At 53.7% G+C, this 17,095-nt stretch overlaps 2 protein-coding genes across 11 annotated transcripts in view; one reads left to right on the top strand and one right to left on the bottom strand.

Moving 5' to 3' along the window:
• CCDC102A (coiled-coil domain containing 102A) overlaps nucleotides 1-413 on the bottom strand; it is a 21,253-nt gene extending 20,840 nt beyond the window's left edge. Inside the window, exon 1 of the mRNA XM_029924241.1 lies at nucleotides 291-413. The gene's annotated coding sequence lies outside the window, so the exon portion shown is untranslated. The remainder of the gene's footprint in view (nucleotides 1-290) is intronic.
• Nucleotides 414-5,085: 4,672 nt separating this feature from the next.
• The window catches only part of ADGRG5 (adhesion G protein-coupled receptor G5), a 17,905-nt gene continuing 5,895 nt past the window's right edge, over nucleotides 5,086-17,095 (top strand). For 4 of the 10 annotated variants that reach the window (XR_003903736.1, XM_029925128.1, XM_029925134.1 and 1 more), the window contains exons 1-9: nucleotides 5,171-5,361; nucleotides 11,202-11,303; nucleotides 11,491-11,566; nucleotides 12,192-12,429; nucleotides 12,919-13,041; nucleotides 13,590-13,703; nucleotides 14,890-15,042; nucleotides 15,780-15,901; nucleotides 16,155-16,414. Coding sequence is in view for 9 of the 10 variants with exons in the window: in XM_029925128.1 (XP_029780988.1) it covers nucleotides 11,240-11,303; nucleotides 11,491-11,566; nucleotides 12,192-12,429; nucleotides 12,919-13,041; nucleotides 13,590-13,703; nucleotides 14,890-15,042; nucleotides 15,780-15,901; nucleotides 16,155-16,414 (1,150 nt within the window). In the remaining variant the exon portion in view is untranslated. The other 6 variants (XM_029925133.1, XM_029925136.1, XM_029925129.1 and 3 more) reach the window with 5 other exon arrangements.

Raw genomic sequence — 17,095 nt, 5'->3', positions numbered from 1 at the left:
GCCGCCCCCCTCCCGTCTGGTCCCGGCCCGCAGAATTCCGAAGGCGGCCCTTACCCTCCCCCCACTCTAGCCAGCCCCTCTACACCCGAGGCCCTGGGTCCCGGGAGGTCGGGGAGCCCCGGGAGGGGGCTAGGAAGTTCTCGGAGTTTGGGGGTTGCTGCGGACGCTGTGCCCCTCTCCTCCAGCACGCCCCCAACTTAACCCCTTCTCTCCCGCTGAAGGTTCGCGACCTGGAGGGAGTTCCCGGGACGCAGTGGCTCGCTGCCCCCACCGCTGCCGACCCCGCTCACCTCTGCCGGGGACTCGTGGGCTCCGGACGTCCGACCCGCCGAGGCTGGGCGGAGCGGGCACGGGGCTGGCGGCGGCCTCCGCCGGGAGGGCCGAGGGAGGGCCGCCGAGTCTCCTCCTCCCTCCCGGGGGCGGGGGGGGCGAGAGGAGGGAGAGGAGACGGCGGGGCGGGGGCAGTGGGCCCCGGCGAGCTGCAGCCTAGCTGTGACCTGCGCCCGCCAAGATGCTGGGGTGGGGGCACCGGCCAGAGTTTGAGGCGCGGGGCACGGGCCGGGGCGGCGGGCTCTGCTAGGGAGCGAGCGGGACCCGGACGGAGGCCCCACCTCCACTCGGAGCCGACGGTGGGAGGACGAAAGGCTGGGTCTGGGGGCCCCGCGAGGTTTGGCTTTCCCGCCTCAGGTTTCCAGAGCGTCAACAACGCACTAGGCGCCCTGCAGCCCAAGTGGGCACCGCCCGGGCCGGGCTTAGCACGTGGGGCGCGCTTATCAAGGGTTCACTTTTGTTACCTGCATTCTTCCTAGTGCCAGCTCTGCCACCGAGTGCCCGTGGAGCAGCAAGTCTCCGGGCCTCAGTTTCCCTTTTGTACCACAAAGGCATTCACCAGAGTAACCTCGGGCGTGTTGAGAAGCTCTGTGGGGCACTTGGCCTGCGGTGGCGGCAGGGGGAGATTTTCTCCCCGGTGCTGGGGCGCGCCCTGCTGGGGTCAGGGGCAGGCAGTTGTCCCCAGGCAATTACGGTAAGGCGCTCTTCCGTGCGCCCCGTGGCTGTGGGGCTTCCGCCGCAAGGTGGCTGTGGTTTGCCTGCGAGATGGGGGAAGGCGAGGGGGGCCAGGAGGGCTCATTATATCCTGTATCTTGAGGGCGACTGCGGTGAATCCTCTTTTTTTTTCTTTTCTACTTCTTTTAAAATAGGCTCTAGGCCACCTGTGAAGCTTGAACTCATGACCCTGAGATGGAGTTGCATACTCCCGCTGGCCGCTAACCGAGCCCACCAGAAGGCCCAGCAGTGAATCCTTCGGAAAAGACCACCCAAACTTCCCCAAGCGGAGAGAACAAGACCGCATTGGGTCTCCACCCTAAAAAGGAAACGAAAAGTGATGAAGAAAAATTAGCTTTAACTCCCTAACACTATTTAGATTCTGATTGCAGCCATGCAGACCTTAGAAGAATGAGTCGGCCCTTTACAGAAAGAGGGGTCATTTTTGCAAAGATATTGGAGAGTTTCACATGCAAGTGTTGCTCCGAATCCTTTGGTAGTCTAAGTCATTTCTTAGCGATGTTCTCTTCCTCTGTGGTCACCTATGGTTTCATTTGTCCCATGTCACTTTAACCAGCTTCATGAAGCCCTGCACTTTTTGCAAGGTTTGTAGTTTTACCGGTCAGTTCATTTGCATGATTAAATGCTGATGTCTGATGGAGACAGACTTTTGGCTTTTACCCAAAGTCCTACAGCTGGTAAGGACAGCAATGGACCACGAACCCCCTGGTTCTTTCCCAGGGCTTGTGGAGGTGATGGTAGGGATAGGGGAGATCAAGGTTGAGGATGCGAGTCAGCAGCGAACCTGAGCTCCAATGAGAACATCACAGTTGGGCCGTCTCTCTGAAGAAAGGAAGTAGTCCTAAGCATGTCTTGCAGGGGGTGGGGACACCCCACGTCATGGAACCATGATGGGTACTGACCACAGGCTTGGCAGTTCACACGAATTCTCTGTTACAAGCCATCATGTCAGGTGGCTGTTATCACCGATTCCTAGAAAAGTAAAAATCGGAAGTCAAGTGACAGGCCCAGGGTCACAAAGCCAGGTCTCAGAGCCCAGATCTGACTCCTTGAGTCTTACCATTGTCACCCCTGTTCCTGAAACCACACGGGCAGACTGCCCTCCAGATGCAGTCTAATCTGGTGTCAGCCTCCTGGTGGCCTCTCCCAAGGGGGTTCCTTCCCCAACTCAGCCTTTCATTGAAGCTTATGTAGGTATCTCTCACATTCCAGCATTTCTGTCTTGTACCTCTGCCCCCACTTTTTGCCATCAACACATAGCTCTTTTCCTTTAAATAATTCCATCTTTTAGGATGTATGTGTATTTTAGGGTAAGTAGGAAATCTGTATCCGTTGCCATAAATAGAAGGAAATCATAAAAATAAATGTCATGTAAACAAACAATGCTATTAAAATCTAGCTAGAAACTTACTCTTTGTTGAATAGGGGCGTGATTGCACACCCGCATCCATAGAGGCATTTTCACAATTGCCAAAAGGTGGAGGCCACCCAGATGTCTGTCTGTGGACAGATAGATGAAATTGATCTGTACATTCAAAGGAAAGTTATTCAACTTTAGCAAGGGAGGAAATTCTGATACATGCCATAGCATGGGTTGACCGTAAAGACTTTATGTTGAGGGAAATATCATGGGATTCCACTTCTAGAAGATTCCTAGAGTGATCAAATTCAGAGTAGACTGGTGCTTAGCAGGGGGCAGCCAGGAGCGGGGTACGGAAAGTTGCTATTTAATGGGGACAGAGTTTTAGTTTGGAAAGGTGGAAAAGTTCTGGAGACAGATGGTGGTGAGGGCTGCACAGCATTGTGAATGTACTTAATGCCACTGGACTGTCCGCGTAAAAATGGTTAAAATGGTAGATTTTATGTATATTTGGTCACAATAAAAAATCATTAAAAATCAGATCTCTGGTTTTCTGTGTCCAATACAAGATTGAAGAATGAAAAGAGAAGGGCACAAGGCAGTGGTAGAGAGGAGTTAGAGAAAATTTAGCTCTAAATGGAGGCTTCTCCTAGATGCAGCCAGGAATGAAAACCAATGAACAGCGAGTGGCTTTTTCATGGCGTGACTCAGTTTATGTGATGTCCTGTTGGGGGTCCCACTCACCGAGCTCCTGCAGAACATGGGGTGGGTAGCCCCCATGGGGAGAGAGAGACACGTCACTAGGGATGCTGTGTGGCTCTCTCAGGGTGGGGAGAGGGAGGTGGCTTGCCGCCCTCCTGCCTGCCTGGGGGGCTGAGTGAGCAACTGGCATGTCTCCTAAAGCCGAAGCATCTGGAATGTTTTATAGGGGAGTTGGAGGCAGGGCAGCCTTCTCAGGGAAGCAGGACTCAGGGGAGCTGCCCCTGAGCGCCCGAGGGATGGAGGAGAGCCGCAGGCCTGCCCAGCAGGTGTGTGTGTCACATCGGGACCGAGCGGGGAGGTGGGTGTGAATGTGGCAGGTTCTTCCAGAGCTGAGTGGAAGAAGAAGCTGGATGGGGCTGGACCAGGAAGGCAATCGGGAGCCACTGCTGGCTTTTGAGCTGGGGAGTATCTTGGCGGCGATTTCCAGGGTCTAGAGTGCCGGCCGCGGCAAAACCAGCACTCCAACTGAGGCAAGGCATCTCGAGGTTGGCACAGATCCTGGCGGGGAAATAGAGGGGCTTCGGGGTGAGCAGGGCCTGGTCCTGAGCCCTAAGAGCCGTGGCCCTTGGTCTCACAAAGAGCATGAGGAGGAAGGCTGCTGGTTATAACCCTAGACGTGGCCAGGAGACCTCAGAAAGGAAGGGCCTGGAGGTCAGGGTCTGGGTCATGGCCGCAGAAAACCAAAGTGCAGAGAAAGGCAAGGCGGCCTGCAAGAGTGTGGCCAAGGGCTCCGGACACGAGCGCACAGGTGTCTCTGCAAAGCCTTTGCCCTGCAGCTGCTTGAGGCGGACCCCGGACACGTAGGCCTGTGCTGCCCTCAAATCTCGCTGCCCTCCAAGGAGCAGTTCTCGCCCCTTCCCAGAGCGGCCTGAGCTACTTGTGGGTGGTGCTTGGGTTGATGCCGGAAGGGGCACGGGGTGGGGTGTGGGAGAGTCCCTGTTGAGACCTGCCTTTCTCCTCCTCGCTGCAGCCCCTCTCATCCCTGGGGGAAAAATACTTTCCTGAGTCGGAATTTTCCCAAGAAGTCTGGCTGGGGAAGAGAGAGCACCCTACCACCAAGACGCACGGATACTTCCCCTTCCCCTTAGGATCCGGCACAGAAGTGGCTAGAGTAGGACCAGTGACCAGCCTTCCAGCCCCAAGTCTGGCCACATTTTCTGAGCACTGTTCCCAGGAAGGCCCTTCCCCAGAGGGCTCTGCCCTGGGTAGTTCTGGGCCAGGCTCCTGTCCCCTCCAGACCTCAGTCTCCCCCATCTGTGAAACAGGCGAGCTTTATGGAACACTTCTGGTGACTTTGCAGCATTTCCTTTTATAAGCCCCATATTACCCCCATGAGGGGGTACTAGCTCTCTCTTTTTCTTTTTAAAGTTTATTTATTTATTTTTGAGAGCGTGTGTGGAGGAGGGGCAGAGAGAGAGAGGAAGAGAGAGAATCCCAAGCAGGCTCTGCGCTGTTAGCACAGGGCCCTACTTGGGGCTTGATCTCATGAATCAGGAGGTCATGACCGGAGCCAAAATCACGAGTTGGATGCTTAACCGACAGAGCCACCCACGCGCCCCGAAGTGCTACTGTCTTATCTCCATTTTACAGAGGGGAAGCTGGGGTTCAGAGAGTGTCCGTCACTTGCCCAGAGTCCCCCAGCAGGCCTGGTATTTGAACACAGGCAATCTGACCCAGCCCTTGCCTGAGGTCCCGCCCATCATTGCTCTCACGGATTGTCCAGTCAGCCAGGGATCATTCTTCCTTTTCTGCAGATGGGGACACTGAGGCCAAAGATGTGCAGAGCAGAGGCAGGTCTTGAAATCTCGAGGGATGCCATGAAGGCCAGCCCTCCCCGCGCTCCGCACTGACACCAGACACCTCCCCAAGGTACCGTCATCCCCAGGAAGTGCTGCAGGAACTGGGGGGTGAAAGCAAGAAGTGCTCTGAGCCCTGCTACCAGAGGAAGCGAGAGGCTGCAGTGAAAGAAGAAGTCAAGTGAGAATGTTGTGGTGTGTGGGGCGGGGGCAAGCGGAGCAGAGAAGGGGAGACTGAGGACCTGTGCTGAGCACCGGGGGGAGCGGAGAGGAGGCAGCCGGGCCGGACAGACACCCAAGTTCCCTTTCTCTCTGTGGACCCGAGCCAGGAGCCAGAGCCCGTGGCAACAGGACAGCGGGAGCACAGCGGCGTCACAGGTCAGCCCCCCGTCCAGCGTCCAGCGTCTCTATTCCCCCTTCCCTCAGCTGTCCTTATCCACTGGGTCCTCAGCAGGCACCTGCCGGGGCCCCAGGATTGATGACATCCTGGGAGCAGCAAGCTGGGGGACATGCCTCATTCCCTTTACTCCAGAGAGAGCAGGGGAGAGGCAGAGAGAGAGGGAGACACAGAATCTGGCTCTGAGCTCTGAGCTGTCAGCATGGAGCCCGATGTGGGGCTCAAACTCACAAACTGCGAGATCATGACCTGAGCCGAAGTTAAACACTCAACTGACTGAGCCATGCAGGTGCCCCTGAAAAAAAAACACTTTAAATGAAGGAGTGGTTAGGCACTGGGTTCAAATCTTAGCTCCCCACCACGGTCTGGGCAAGTTTTTAGACTTTCCCGGATTTCAGTTTCCTGATCTGTACAGTGGGGTTATTCTGGTAGCTTGCACCTTAGATGACATTGTGAAGGGCCTGGACAGAGTTTGTACTGGGCAAAGGGGAGCTGGTGCTATTCCTCTCAGAGTGACCTGGACTGGAATCTGGGGTACTGTATGTCTCCGAGAAATGGCTCTGGTACTGGCTTAGTCCCAGACTCCTTGTTAAGCCTTGGCGTGGCCTCCCTTTCCCCACCTGTAAAATGGGGCTAATAATGGTGTTTGTTGGGGCTTTCCTGCAGAGACCATAGATTCAGTCTTCACCCAGACCAGCTCCAGGAGCATGGCTGGCTCACTCAGCAGGCCTGGTGCTGTCGGGGAGAGGGGAGAGGGGAGAGGGGAGAGGGCAGCCCACAGGGGGACACGTGGCCAGCCCCAGGGAGGAGGGTAGGCGTTCACAAGTTCACAAGGCATACGCTCAGATGTATTCCCCGCTGGGGCTTTGGGCCAGAGCCCTAAACTCGCAGTGGGCTCATGGAAATGTCTGTGTGTCTCGCTCCCTGGGAGACAGGTGTCCTTGGCTTCAATTTACCGATGGGAAGCCCTCAGGCACAGAGAAATAGAGTTATTGCCCAACATCCCAGCCCAGACCCTGAACACTGGAACTGGCTATCAAATTTGCATCTTCTAGAGGCCCTAGCCTGCATGCTGTTGTTTCCTCGTCTATTGATCTAGATAGAGTCTTATCATCCGTTGGGCAACCCAGCCATCTTTGAGAGACTGTGGTGCGCAGCGTGGGGAGGGAGCACTGGCCTTGGAGTCTGGGGTCCTAGGCTTGCGTCCTGGCTTGACCACTGGGCTGCTGTCACCCCAAGCAAACTCTTGCGTGGTTTCCAGTTTCCCCACGATCAAGTGGAACCGACTTGGACATCGGGTAAGGGGTTTCTCTTTCCCAGGGAGCCTCGGAGAACAGATTGGGGGCGATGGTGAGATGGGCGAGGGTGTGGGGTAATGATGCACGGCGGCTTCTCTGAAGGGGAGGGGAGAGGGATGCTGGGAGTCTCCAGCAGAGGTGAGGACTGTGGTTTGCCCCTGGGAGAGGGAGTGGAAACCACAGCTATTTGAAGGGCCTGGAGGAGGTGTTACTTCTGCTTTGACCTTGATTTCTCCAGCTGGTGGCGGGGGTTAGACCCCTCTTCCCTCTGTAGATACAGAGCAGGGTGGCCAAGGGCCTGGGGATCTGGCCTTACGGTCCACACCCTAGAGGTTAAATCCGCACCATCCATCGTCTGGGCCTCCCTTCACACAGGGAGGGGGGAGACAAGATGACCCAGATCCTGTTTGTGCTACTGGGTCCTCTGACTTCTTACATGAAAAGTTTCAAATTGTTTCGTTTAGTGGCTTCCTTTGTCTCCTCAAATGTTTTCCCTCTTCTCTTCTCTGATATTCAAAGAGGGCAAGTCAATTGCCCAAGGCAACACAGCCTAATAAATAACCCAGTGGCCAAATGAATAAGAACCCAGCAAGCACTCTGTGACTCCAAAGTCTCTATTCTCTTTTTCAAATCAACACATATATTAATAGTGTTAAGACAAATGTATGACTACCCAGAAAAAACCGTCACATCCCTATGTCATACTGCAGTCCAGGATCGATGCAAATGGACCGTAGGTTCCAATGTGAAACATGCAAACTTAAAGGACTAGGAGAAACTTAGGAGAACTCCTTTGTAAAGCTGGAGTGGGGAACGCCTTTCTAGCCACAACTCAAAATCCAGAAGACGTAAGAGAACATGCTGCTAATTCTGATTACATAAAAATTATAAAAAAAAGACTTGTATTCAGCAGAAGGACCATGTGTAAGGTTAAGAGGTAAATGACAAACTAGGAAATATATTTGTAACTCACATAATAGACAACGAGCTAATTTTCCTATTATGTAAAGACTTTTGAGAAGACGATAAGAGTCAAACGCGATATAAAAATGGGCAGAAGGTGGGGAGCCTGGGTGGGTCAGCCAGTGGGGTGTCCGACTTTGGCCCAGGTCATGATCTGGCGGTCTGTGAGTTCAAGCCCCACTTCAGACTCTGTGCCGACAGCCTGGAACCCGCTTTGGATTCTGTGTCTCCGTCTCCCTCTCTCTGCCGCTCCCCCACTCACACTAGCTCTGTCTGTCTGTCTGTCTCTCAAATAGAAATAACAATTTTAAAAAAGGGCAGGTGGTGAACTTGCACACATGGGAAATGACGTCAGAACAGCTGCACTTTGGAAAGAACCAAAGACTGGAATCAACACAACTAGGGCACCTGCTGAAGAAGTTAGGGCTTATCCCCCCAACGGTAGACTACGCAGTTGTAGTAGAAAAAAAATGGAAGCTGTAACTGTTACAGAAAGCTCTCCAAGATGTATGTTCAAGAGAAAAAGGAGTGCAGAACAGTTGAAAGCATGCTACTTTAAAAATAAATTAAAAAATGAGGAGAATCATACGTGCTTATCTTTTTTTTTTTAAGTTTATTTACTTCCTTTGAGAGACAGCAGGGGAGGGGGAGAGAGAGAGGGAGAGAGAATCCCAAGTGGGTCCCATGCCATCAGCACAGAGCCTGACATGGGGCTACACCTCACGAACCGTGAGATCACAACCTGAGCCGAAACCAAGAGTTGAACACTCAACTGACTGAGCCACCCAGGCGCCCTGTATGAGCTTATCTATGTAGGAAACCTGGGAAACCCACAAGATGCTAATAACAGTAGTTACCTGGAGGTGACTAACGAGGAACCGAGTGGGTGGGTGACACAGGAGGCAGAGATACTTTGATTTGATGTGTTTGTGTCCTTATTTATGGTTTATATTTGAAAGATGCAAATTTCCAAACTATCTAAAGAGCAGATAAAAATTGAGAAATGTATAACTATAACATATAGGGAAACTTTAGAAAATACAGGCAATCAAAATGAGTAGGTCCAGAACCTCACCACCCAGAAGTGCTCCCCTGCATCTTCCTGATTTTGCATATATAGAAAATCTGACTTTTACAAGGACTGGACTACATTGCTTTGCAACATGGTTTTTGTTTTTCATAAGCAACCTCACCATTAGTTTTTCCGTAATGCTTGTCATTTGGAGCATTAAAAAAATTCTCAGCATTAACAACTTGCTTTTCTGTTGTGAAAGTAATACATGAGGGGTGCCTGGGTGGCTCAGTTGGTTGTGTCTGACTTCGGCTCAGGACATGATCTCACAGTTTGTGGGTTCGAGCCCCACGTCGGGCTCTGTGCTGACAGCTCAGAGCCTGGAGCCTTCTTTGGATTCTGTGTCTTCCCTTCTCTCTGCCCCTATCCTGCTCGTGCTCTGTGTCTCTCTGTTTCTCAATAATAAATAAATGTTTAAAAAAAAAAGAAAGTAATACACGTTCGCTGCAGAAAATTAGAACTATACGGAAAACATATAAAAGAGAGTAATCCTCCTCATAATGTTACTAACATTTGGGTGACCATCGAGATACCCTCCTAGGCTTCTGCATGTATATTTGCATACATTTCCATACACATGATCCTATTGTGAGTGTTATGTTCAACTCGCTCTTTCCACACGTAATAACATACTATACTATGTTCCTCTCTTATATCACTGTCTATATCGTAATTTTTGATGGTGAAATGGCGACCCATTGTACTGTACTTGTGAACTTCTGCTTTTGAAACACTGATAAATTCGCAGGAGGTTGCAAAAATAATAGTACAGAAAGGTTTGGGTATGCTTCACCCAGTTAATCTGTCTAGTCTCCTCCTCCTTTTGTTTGTGGAGGCCTCCCTTCTGGAACCTTCTTTTCTCCCGCTCCCTTCTGGACAGGATATACCTGGTCGTGCTGTCCAACCTACAACTGAGAGAACAGCTTCGCCTGTTCTCTGGTGGGGTTTCCTGCATCCTATGTTTTCTTTCACGACTTCCTCCCTCATTCTGTTGGAGTACACCCTCCAGCAGCTTTCTAAAAGGGGTGTACGGGGTATGTTTTAAAATACCTTGTGATCCTCGGTTGACCACAGTGCAGTGCTAAAGCTCCATTGTTGGTCAGGGCTGATGGCTGTGGGAAAGCTCCAACCTGAGTTTGGTCCTGGCCATTTGCCTGAGGAACACCAAAACCTCAGTAGCTATAGGATACTTTTCTGGGAATGGCCAGGTCTTCAGAGAAGCATTTCCCCCTGGCTTAGAGCCTCGTTGCCTGGCGGCTGCAGGCTTCCAGAAGCTGAGTGGAGGAACTGGTGGGCAAGGAATACGGCTCAATTTTTCTATACCTTGATGGCATCCCATCCTTGCCCTCAGATCCTCTAGTAGGCAGTGTCTCCAGGGAATGAACTTTATGTTGGGCTGGGGTTGAGGGTAGTAGGGTGGCGACAACATTCCTGGGCATCCCAGGTGACAGAGCAGATCTGGGGTCCCAGCTGGTCATTTAAAAGACTCACCATCACCAATCCCCCATTTTTTAGCTTCACCCTTCTTTTAGAGGTCCTCAGTGCCTCTGGTTCTCGAGTGCTCCCAGGGCTCTGAGCCTTCTCTCTGTCCCCTCCCCTCTCCCCTCCCTCCTTCCACACCTCTCCCCCTGCAGTCGCTTTACTACCAGGTGGCCGGCCACCGGCTTGGAGCCTCCAAAGTTTTGCCCTGCTCACCTGCTATTGTCTTCTTTCCCCTTGTTCTGTCTTTGTGGCTTTGTGCCCGTTTATCCACTCACTCTCATTTTAGTGGAGTTTTAGGGGGTTGACATAGATTTTCTATATTTAAGCAGACATTTATTAGTTTATTTTAAGACTACAGAAAATGAAGGCTGGGAGGGACAGACCCTTGCCCAAAGTCACATGGTGAATGAATGACACGCTGGACAGGGTTACATGGTGCTTGCTCCCAAGTGGCTTCCCCCTGAGTGAAGTCGGTGCCCTGGAGAAGCTCCCAGACAGACCATTTTCTGGGGGGAGGAATGACTCAGGCAGAGCTGGTAATGGCGGGCATTTCTGCACAAACGATCAGGAATTCTGGACTCACAGAGGCCTGGCTTCAGGGAGCCTCAAGCAGAGCAAGACCACTTGCTCTCTGAGCCTCAGTTTCCTCATTTGTGAAATGCAGGAGTAAAGAGGATCAATTAAAATGCTAGATGTCCTGGGGCACCTGGGTGGCTCAGTCCATTAAGCATCAGACTTTGGCTTGGGTCATGATCTCATGGTTCTCAAGTTCAAGCCCCACATCAGGCTCTCTGCTGTCAGCACGGAGTCTGCTTCGGATCCTCTGTCTCCCTCTCTCTCTGCCTCTCCCCTGCTTGTGCTCTTTCACTCTCACTCTCTCTCTCTTTCAAAAGTAAATGAACATTAAAAAATATAAAATGCTAATGTCCTAGCTTTGGGACATGCCAGGCACCTAGAGGCTAGAGCTCACTCTTACCATGATGACAACGGCATGCATCTCTTCCAGGTTGGAAGCTAGTTTTGGGAAGAGACTGGGAACAGGACATGGATGGCTGGAGGGCCTTTTTCCTCTGCCTGTGCCTCATGACTACTCACAGTGAAACAGTGGGTAAGAGGGTGCTGCTGGGGGGCAATCTGAGCCCGGGCCCCTGGCTGGGATGTGAAAGGGGGATGCCTCAAACCAAGGGAACTTGAAAGAGGCCTCCCGGCGCAGCAGCAAGGCGGAGGCTGTGGTAGAAGGGCCCAGAGGCCGTGGGGACAGAGGCTGACGTGGCGGTGTGGCCTGCTTCCTGCAGCAGACTTCAAAGAACTCATGCATTTGATGGAGCAAATGGAGACGACCCAGAACCACAGTGTGACTGAGCTTGTGTGGTGAGCTGGGCGGCCCTCCCTGCCCCCCTTGAGTCAGCTGTGCCTTCCACCCCCAGCTTGCATTTTGAATCAGTGTCCAGGGCTGTCCAGTGTAGACCATTAATCCATTTATTAAACATACAGTTATTGAGTACCTACTGTGTGCCCAGCACTAGGCTTGGAGACGCAGGTTAAACACATCCCTGCCCTCGTCAAGTGTGTTGTCTGGTTTAGGGTCTTTAACTATGGATGCCATGAAATCAGGGGCAGTCCCGTGGGTCTGCATTTTCCCACGAAGAAAAGGAGCTGTAAGGCTGGACTGGGCTCTCGAATGGCCTTGCGGCTCTGGGTGAGGGGATGGTGCTGATGACTGGCCAGGAAAACACAGGGCCCATGTGGCATTTCACTCAGTCAGTGGATAACACCCAGAAAAGCCTTCCCGAATGAGGTGTCCATAGCACTGGAACTGAAGAGCAGGTAAGCAGGAGAGTGGATGAGTGGGATGGAGAGGTAAGAGTGTGCCAGGGACGCGCAGTGTGTGCAAAGGTCCGGAGGTGGGAGTAGCAGGCGGGGTTGGGGGAGACCCTGCCCTTATTGGTCATCTGGAGCCTCTCTCTCCCCCTCGCTCACTCCAGACCCTGGACAGCTCTCTCCTCCTCAGGCTCATCCGGACCCTGGAGGACAGCCTGTTGAACACCAGCTTCGAGGGCAAGAACCTTACCCTGAAGACGCACAGCATCCAGACGCTGGTCTTCAAGCTGAGCTGTAACTTCCCCGGCCTCACATTGAGCAGTGCAGCTCTGGAGCAGGCCTCCCAGGTCAGAGGGGGCCAGGAGATGGAGAGCAGCCAGGGCCCCCATCCAGAACTTCTCCAGGGGCTTCAGGTCTGGATCCCCCTGACTAATCTGGTCTGCCCTAATAGCTGTGGGTTGCCTCTTCTGTAAAATGGGGCTGATGCTCCTCATATGAGTGGTGGAAAGAGAGGGTGCTCTGTGGCCCCTCAAGGGCAATGTCCTCTTCCTGATTTTGCAGGTCCCTGAAGGGAGGCAGTAGTTGGAGAGGCCAGGAAGTCCAGGGTCCTCGGAAGACTCTGGCGTGATTCCTGAGTACCTGGGGGCTGAGGAGCTCCGCCTGTGGGGGGGCCTCAGTTGGGTGGGGTAATTTGAGGCGGGAGCAGCCTGGAGGCAGGGCTTGGGATCTCAGGGAAGTTCGGGAGGAGGGGCAGCCTGGCAGGAGAGGGCTCTGCAGGCTAGGAATGAGATACTCCCTGGAAAGGACAGGATGGGGAGGCTTCATGATTCCTGCTGAGCAGGGAGCAGGGAGAGTGTTGGTGCCAGGTCTGGCTTAGCCTGTCCACGGCCCTCCCTCCATAGGCCTTGGTCCCGCACTCCATGCAGTTCCCGGCTGAGCTGACCCGGGGGACCTGCAGGAAACGCCAGAAGGCCCTGCCCCTGCGCCTCATCTGTGTTTACTTCTCCACGGACTACTTTTTCCAGGTTGGTGCCATGGGGGGGGGCCCAAGCAGAGAGGGTGCTGGCCCCTTCCTCGGGGCACCGCAGGCATCCGTGCCATTGCCTGGTGTCTGCACATGGACCCACACCAGGTGGGACCAGCCCATCCTGCAGCCTGAGCCCGCCATTGTCCCTTCTAGGCCTCGGTTTTAGGAGAATGGTGTTGGGGGGGGCACGATGACAAGAAATCTACTATGTATGTGTCTGTCCCTAGACAGACATAGGGCCATAGAGACAGACACAGGTGCTTTTTAACTCTGGCTTCGAAAGTGAGTTAGGATAGTGGTTAGTCAGGATGCAGGTTGGGACGCACCCGAAGAGCGGCAGAGAGGTGGGGGTGGGTGGGTGCTGAAGGGACAGTTTTCCGGGTGCAAGGGACAGAAACGCAAGGGCTGGGAGGCTGGCCCACCTGTGAAGGCACACTGCTTATCCTCACCTGGGGGAAGGGGCTGGCGAAGCGGGAGCTCTTGGACCTCAGCCGGGGTCTCCTTGCATCCATCCTCTCCAGTCAGGCCCTTCTGCTGCCCTTCTAGAACAACAACTCATCTCTGCTCAATAACTATGTCCTGGGGGCCCAGTTGAGTTCCGGACACGTGAAGAACCTCAGGGAGCCAGTCAACATCAGCTTCTGGCACAACCGGAGCCTGGTACTGTTGGGGGTGCCCCCGTTTTCCCCTCACCCCTGCCCCTTTGTGGCTCTCCTGTTGAACTCTGGCTCAAGTAAACCCAAACCCCGTGGAAGTGTTTTGAAAACAAACTATTTCAAATGGATCACAGTTTGAAAATTCCTGTCAAAGTAATCGGAGAGAGAAGTTTTACTCAATTTTTTTAACTTAACCACATTAGGCAGGATTCCTTGAGTTGCTGAGTGATACAAAGCCAAGTCCAGCCAGTTTAAGCACAAAAGGGATTGGCTCATGCAGATTAAATGTCCAGGGCTGGCTAGCTTTAGGCATGGCTGGATCCGGGGGCTGATGCAATGCCGTCCTGGCTCAGCCTCTTTCCATTCCTCAGCAATAGTTTCCTGCCTTGGATCTACTCTGGTAAGATGGCAGCTGAAGTGCTGGACATTCATCCCCTCTTCCCAGCAGGCTCTTCCTCATCAGTGCCAATCAGGGTCCCAGAATGGAGTCCTTAGGGTCCAGCTGGGTCACATGTCCATCCCTGCACCATCACTGTGCACAGGTGGATGGAACGTGTGGGTTCACCAGGCCCAGGTCACATGGCTCAGGGACTGGGCTGGATTCATCTGATCTGCCCGGGGCATGGGGGAGGCGTGGGTCTTCAAGGGAAGCGCAGAAGCTGATCCTGGAGGAAGGGAGAAGGGAGAAGGCCTGCTGGGTGAGCACAAGCCCTGGAGTCTGCTGCTTCTGGCCCCATAGCTCAGCATCAGGGTTGTCTGTGGATAGTCTCTCTCCTGCCCTGGACATGGGCCTGCAACATCATTGTTTCCCATGGGGAGGAGGAGACAGGGAACAGTTGATTATAGAGCACCTACTGTCCAGCCAGAGCTGGTCCCTCAAGATTCTTCATTGCCCATAATTTAATACCCTCTTTGAGACTTGTGTATAGATGATCCCATTTTGCAGATGAATAAACTGAAGCTCAGAGAAGCTTGGCAACTGGCCCAGGTTACTCTGAGAGTCCACAGGGGAGGTGAGTCTGGAATCTGGGTCTGTCCAGCCAAAGCCCAGGCAGTGCCTTGTAAAATGTTGACAAGGATGCAGTTGAATCAGCTTTGGCCCCCACAATTTCCAGACTCCGATCCACGGCCCTCCCCCATACCTCTTATCCCGTACCTCCCCCATACCCAACTCCAGCTTCTCCCCTTAGGAAGGCTACACAGTGACCTGTGTCTTTTGGAAGGAAGAAGCCAGCAAGGGTCACTGGGGGTTCTGGAGCCCCGAGGGCTGTCGCACAGAGCAGCCCTCTCCTTCCCTGGTGCTCTGCCGCTGCAACCACCTCACCTACTTTGCTGTTCTCATGGTATGCGTGCATCCAGTCTGGGTGGTGTGAGTCAGAGCCGTAAAGGACCCTATGTCTAGGCAAGAGGAGCAAGGCAAAGGCTGGTGCAAGGGACAGACAATCCAACTCAAATGGGCTTAAGAAGAAAAAAGGAAAAACTTATGAACTCATGTTCATAAGAGGATATGTTAGGCTTCAGGCATGGCTTGATCAAGATGTTCAATATCACCAAGACAAGGCTCAATCTCTTTCTCTCACCCATGTTTGCTTTGTACGGGCCTGGGCTGCAGACCAAACTTCCCTATAGGATAATTATATGGCTGCTAGCAGATCCAGGCTCGGTCCCACTAGCTTTTAGGCCAGTAGGTTCGAATCGGCTCTTTCCCAATTCTGCCATCTAGTTTTGGGATTGAGTCTCACTGGCCTGGAGTGTGTCACATTCCCATCCCTCAACCAATCACCATGGGCAGGAGGAGGGAGGGCTCTGATAAGTCAGGCCTGGTGCACCTGTCCACACAGTGTCCACATATGTCTCTGTGCATAGACAGTGAGGCAGGGGAGGTTCTCCTAGGGAGAGGGGAGATGGGAGTTGAGGGGGGCCACAGCCACTGTCTGCCAGGGCTTTTCCTTTCAAGCCAGGACCATGGTGGGATTTGTGGCAGGCAGGGGAGCTTGGAGCCGAGGTCTTAGCAGGTCCCTATGAGTGTGGAGAGGGCATTTCCCTGCTTCTGGCCCCCATCCTCCCTCCCTTCCTGCAGCAACTCTCCTCGGCCCCGGTCCCCTCAGAGCTGCTGGCCCCTCTTACGTACATCTCCGTGGTGGGCTGCAGCATCTCCATCGTGGCCTCGCTTCTCAGTATCCTGCTGCATCTCCAAACCAGGTGCTCCCCTGCCCCCATGCTGGGACTGCCCACCCACTGCTGCTCGGCACCCCTCCTTGTCCAATTGATCCCCCGGAGTGGGGTGGACTCCTTCAGGGGATGGAGGCCGGGAGGCAGGAGACCAGCCTTGCCATGTGGCTGCTGTTGGATCCCTCTCAACTTTGGTGTGCGCATCACTGTGTCCATGAGCCCAGGGGGTGGCAGTGCCTGGGTGGCGTCCCCAGGCCACAGAAGGGCATGCTCCCACCTGCAGGAAGCAGGGTGACTCCATAACACACATCCACATGAACCTGCATGCATCTGTGCTTCTCCTGAACGTCGCCTTCCTGCTGAGCCCCATGCTGCCCATGCCCGGGCCGGCATGCACAGCACTGGGCGCCATCCTGCACTTTGCACTGCTCAGCTGCCTCACCTGGATGGCCATCGAAGGCTTCAACCTCTACCTCCTCCTCGTGCGTGTCTACAACATCTACATCCACCGATACATGCTCAAGCTCTGTGTGGTGGGTTGGGGTAAGCAGAGTCTCCCTCCCCTCTTGCCTCCTGAGGGTTCCAGCCAGACAGGGCGTCTGCCCTCTCCTGCCCTTCTCTTTCTCCTCTTCCTCATCACAGTGACCACTGCCATGAGCACTGACCATCATCCCTGTCAACGCTCACCACTACTTTCTGCACTGCTATTCTTATCACCGGTCCTACTTCCACACCTCCATCACGACCTCCACCTCCAACACCTCCATCCTCCCCACCTGCACACCTCCGTCCCCCCACTTTGAACACCTCTCCCCCCCACCTCCAACACTTCCATCCCCTCCCCCCAATACCTCCATCCCCCCTCAACTCCAACATCTCCATCACCTCCATCCCCTCCACCTCCACAACTCCACCCACACTTTGAACACTTCCACCCCTACCTTGAACACCTCCACCCCACCATGAACACCTCTACCCTCCACCTCCAAAACTTCCATCCCCTTCACCTCCAATGCCTCCATCACCCCCATCCCCTCCATCTCTAACACCTCCACATGCTCCACCTCCAATAATTCCACCCCCTCTACCTCCAACATCTCCAACACCTCCATCCTCCCCCCACTCCACACTTCCATCCCCCAACCTTGAACACCTCCACCCCTCTCCCCACCTCCAACACTCCTATCCCCCCCACCTCCAACATCTCCAACATCTCCATCCCCT

Source organism: Suricata suricatta, chromosome 16 (genome assembly GCF_006229205.1).
Source record: "Suricata suricatta isolate VVHF042 chromosome 16, meerkat_22Aug2017_6uvM2_HiC, whole genome shotgun sequence".
Lineage (NCBI taxonomy): Eukaryota > Metazoa > Chordata > Mammalia > Carnivora > Herpestidae > Suricata > Suricata suricatta.
The sequence above is the reverse complement of the archived record's forward strand: the minus strand, read 5'-3'. Positions and strand labels throughout refer to the sequence as shown.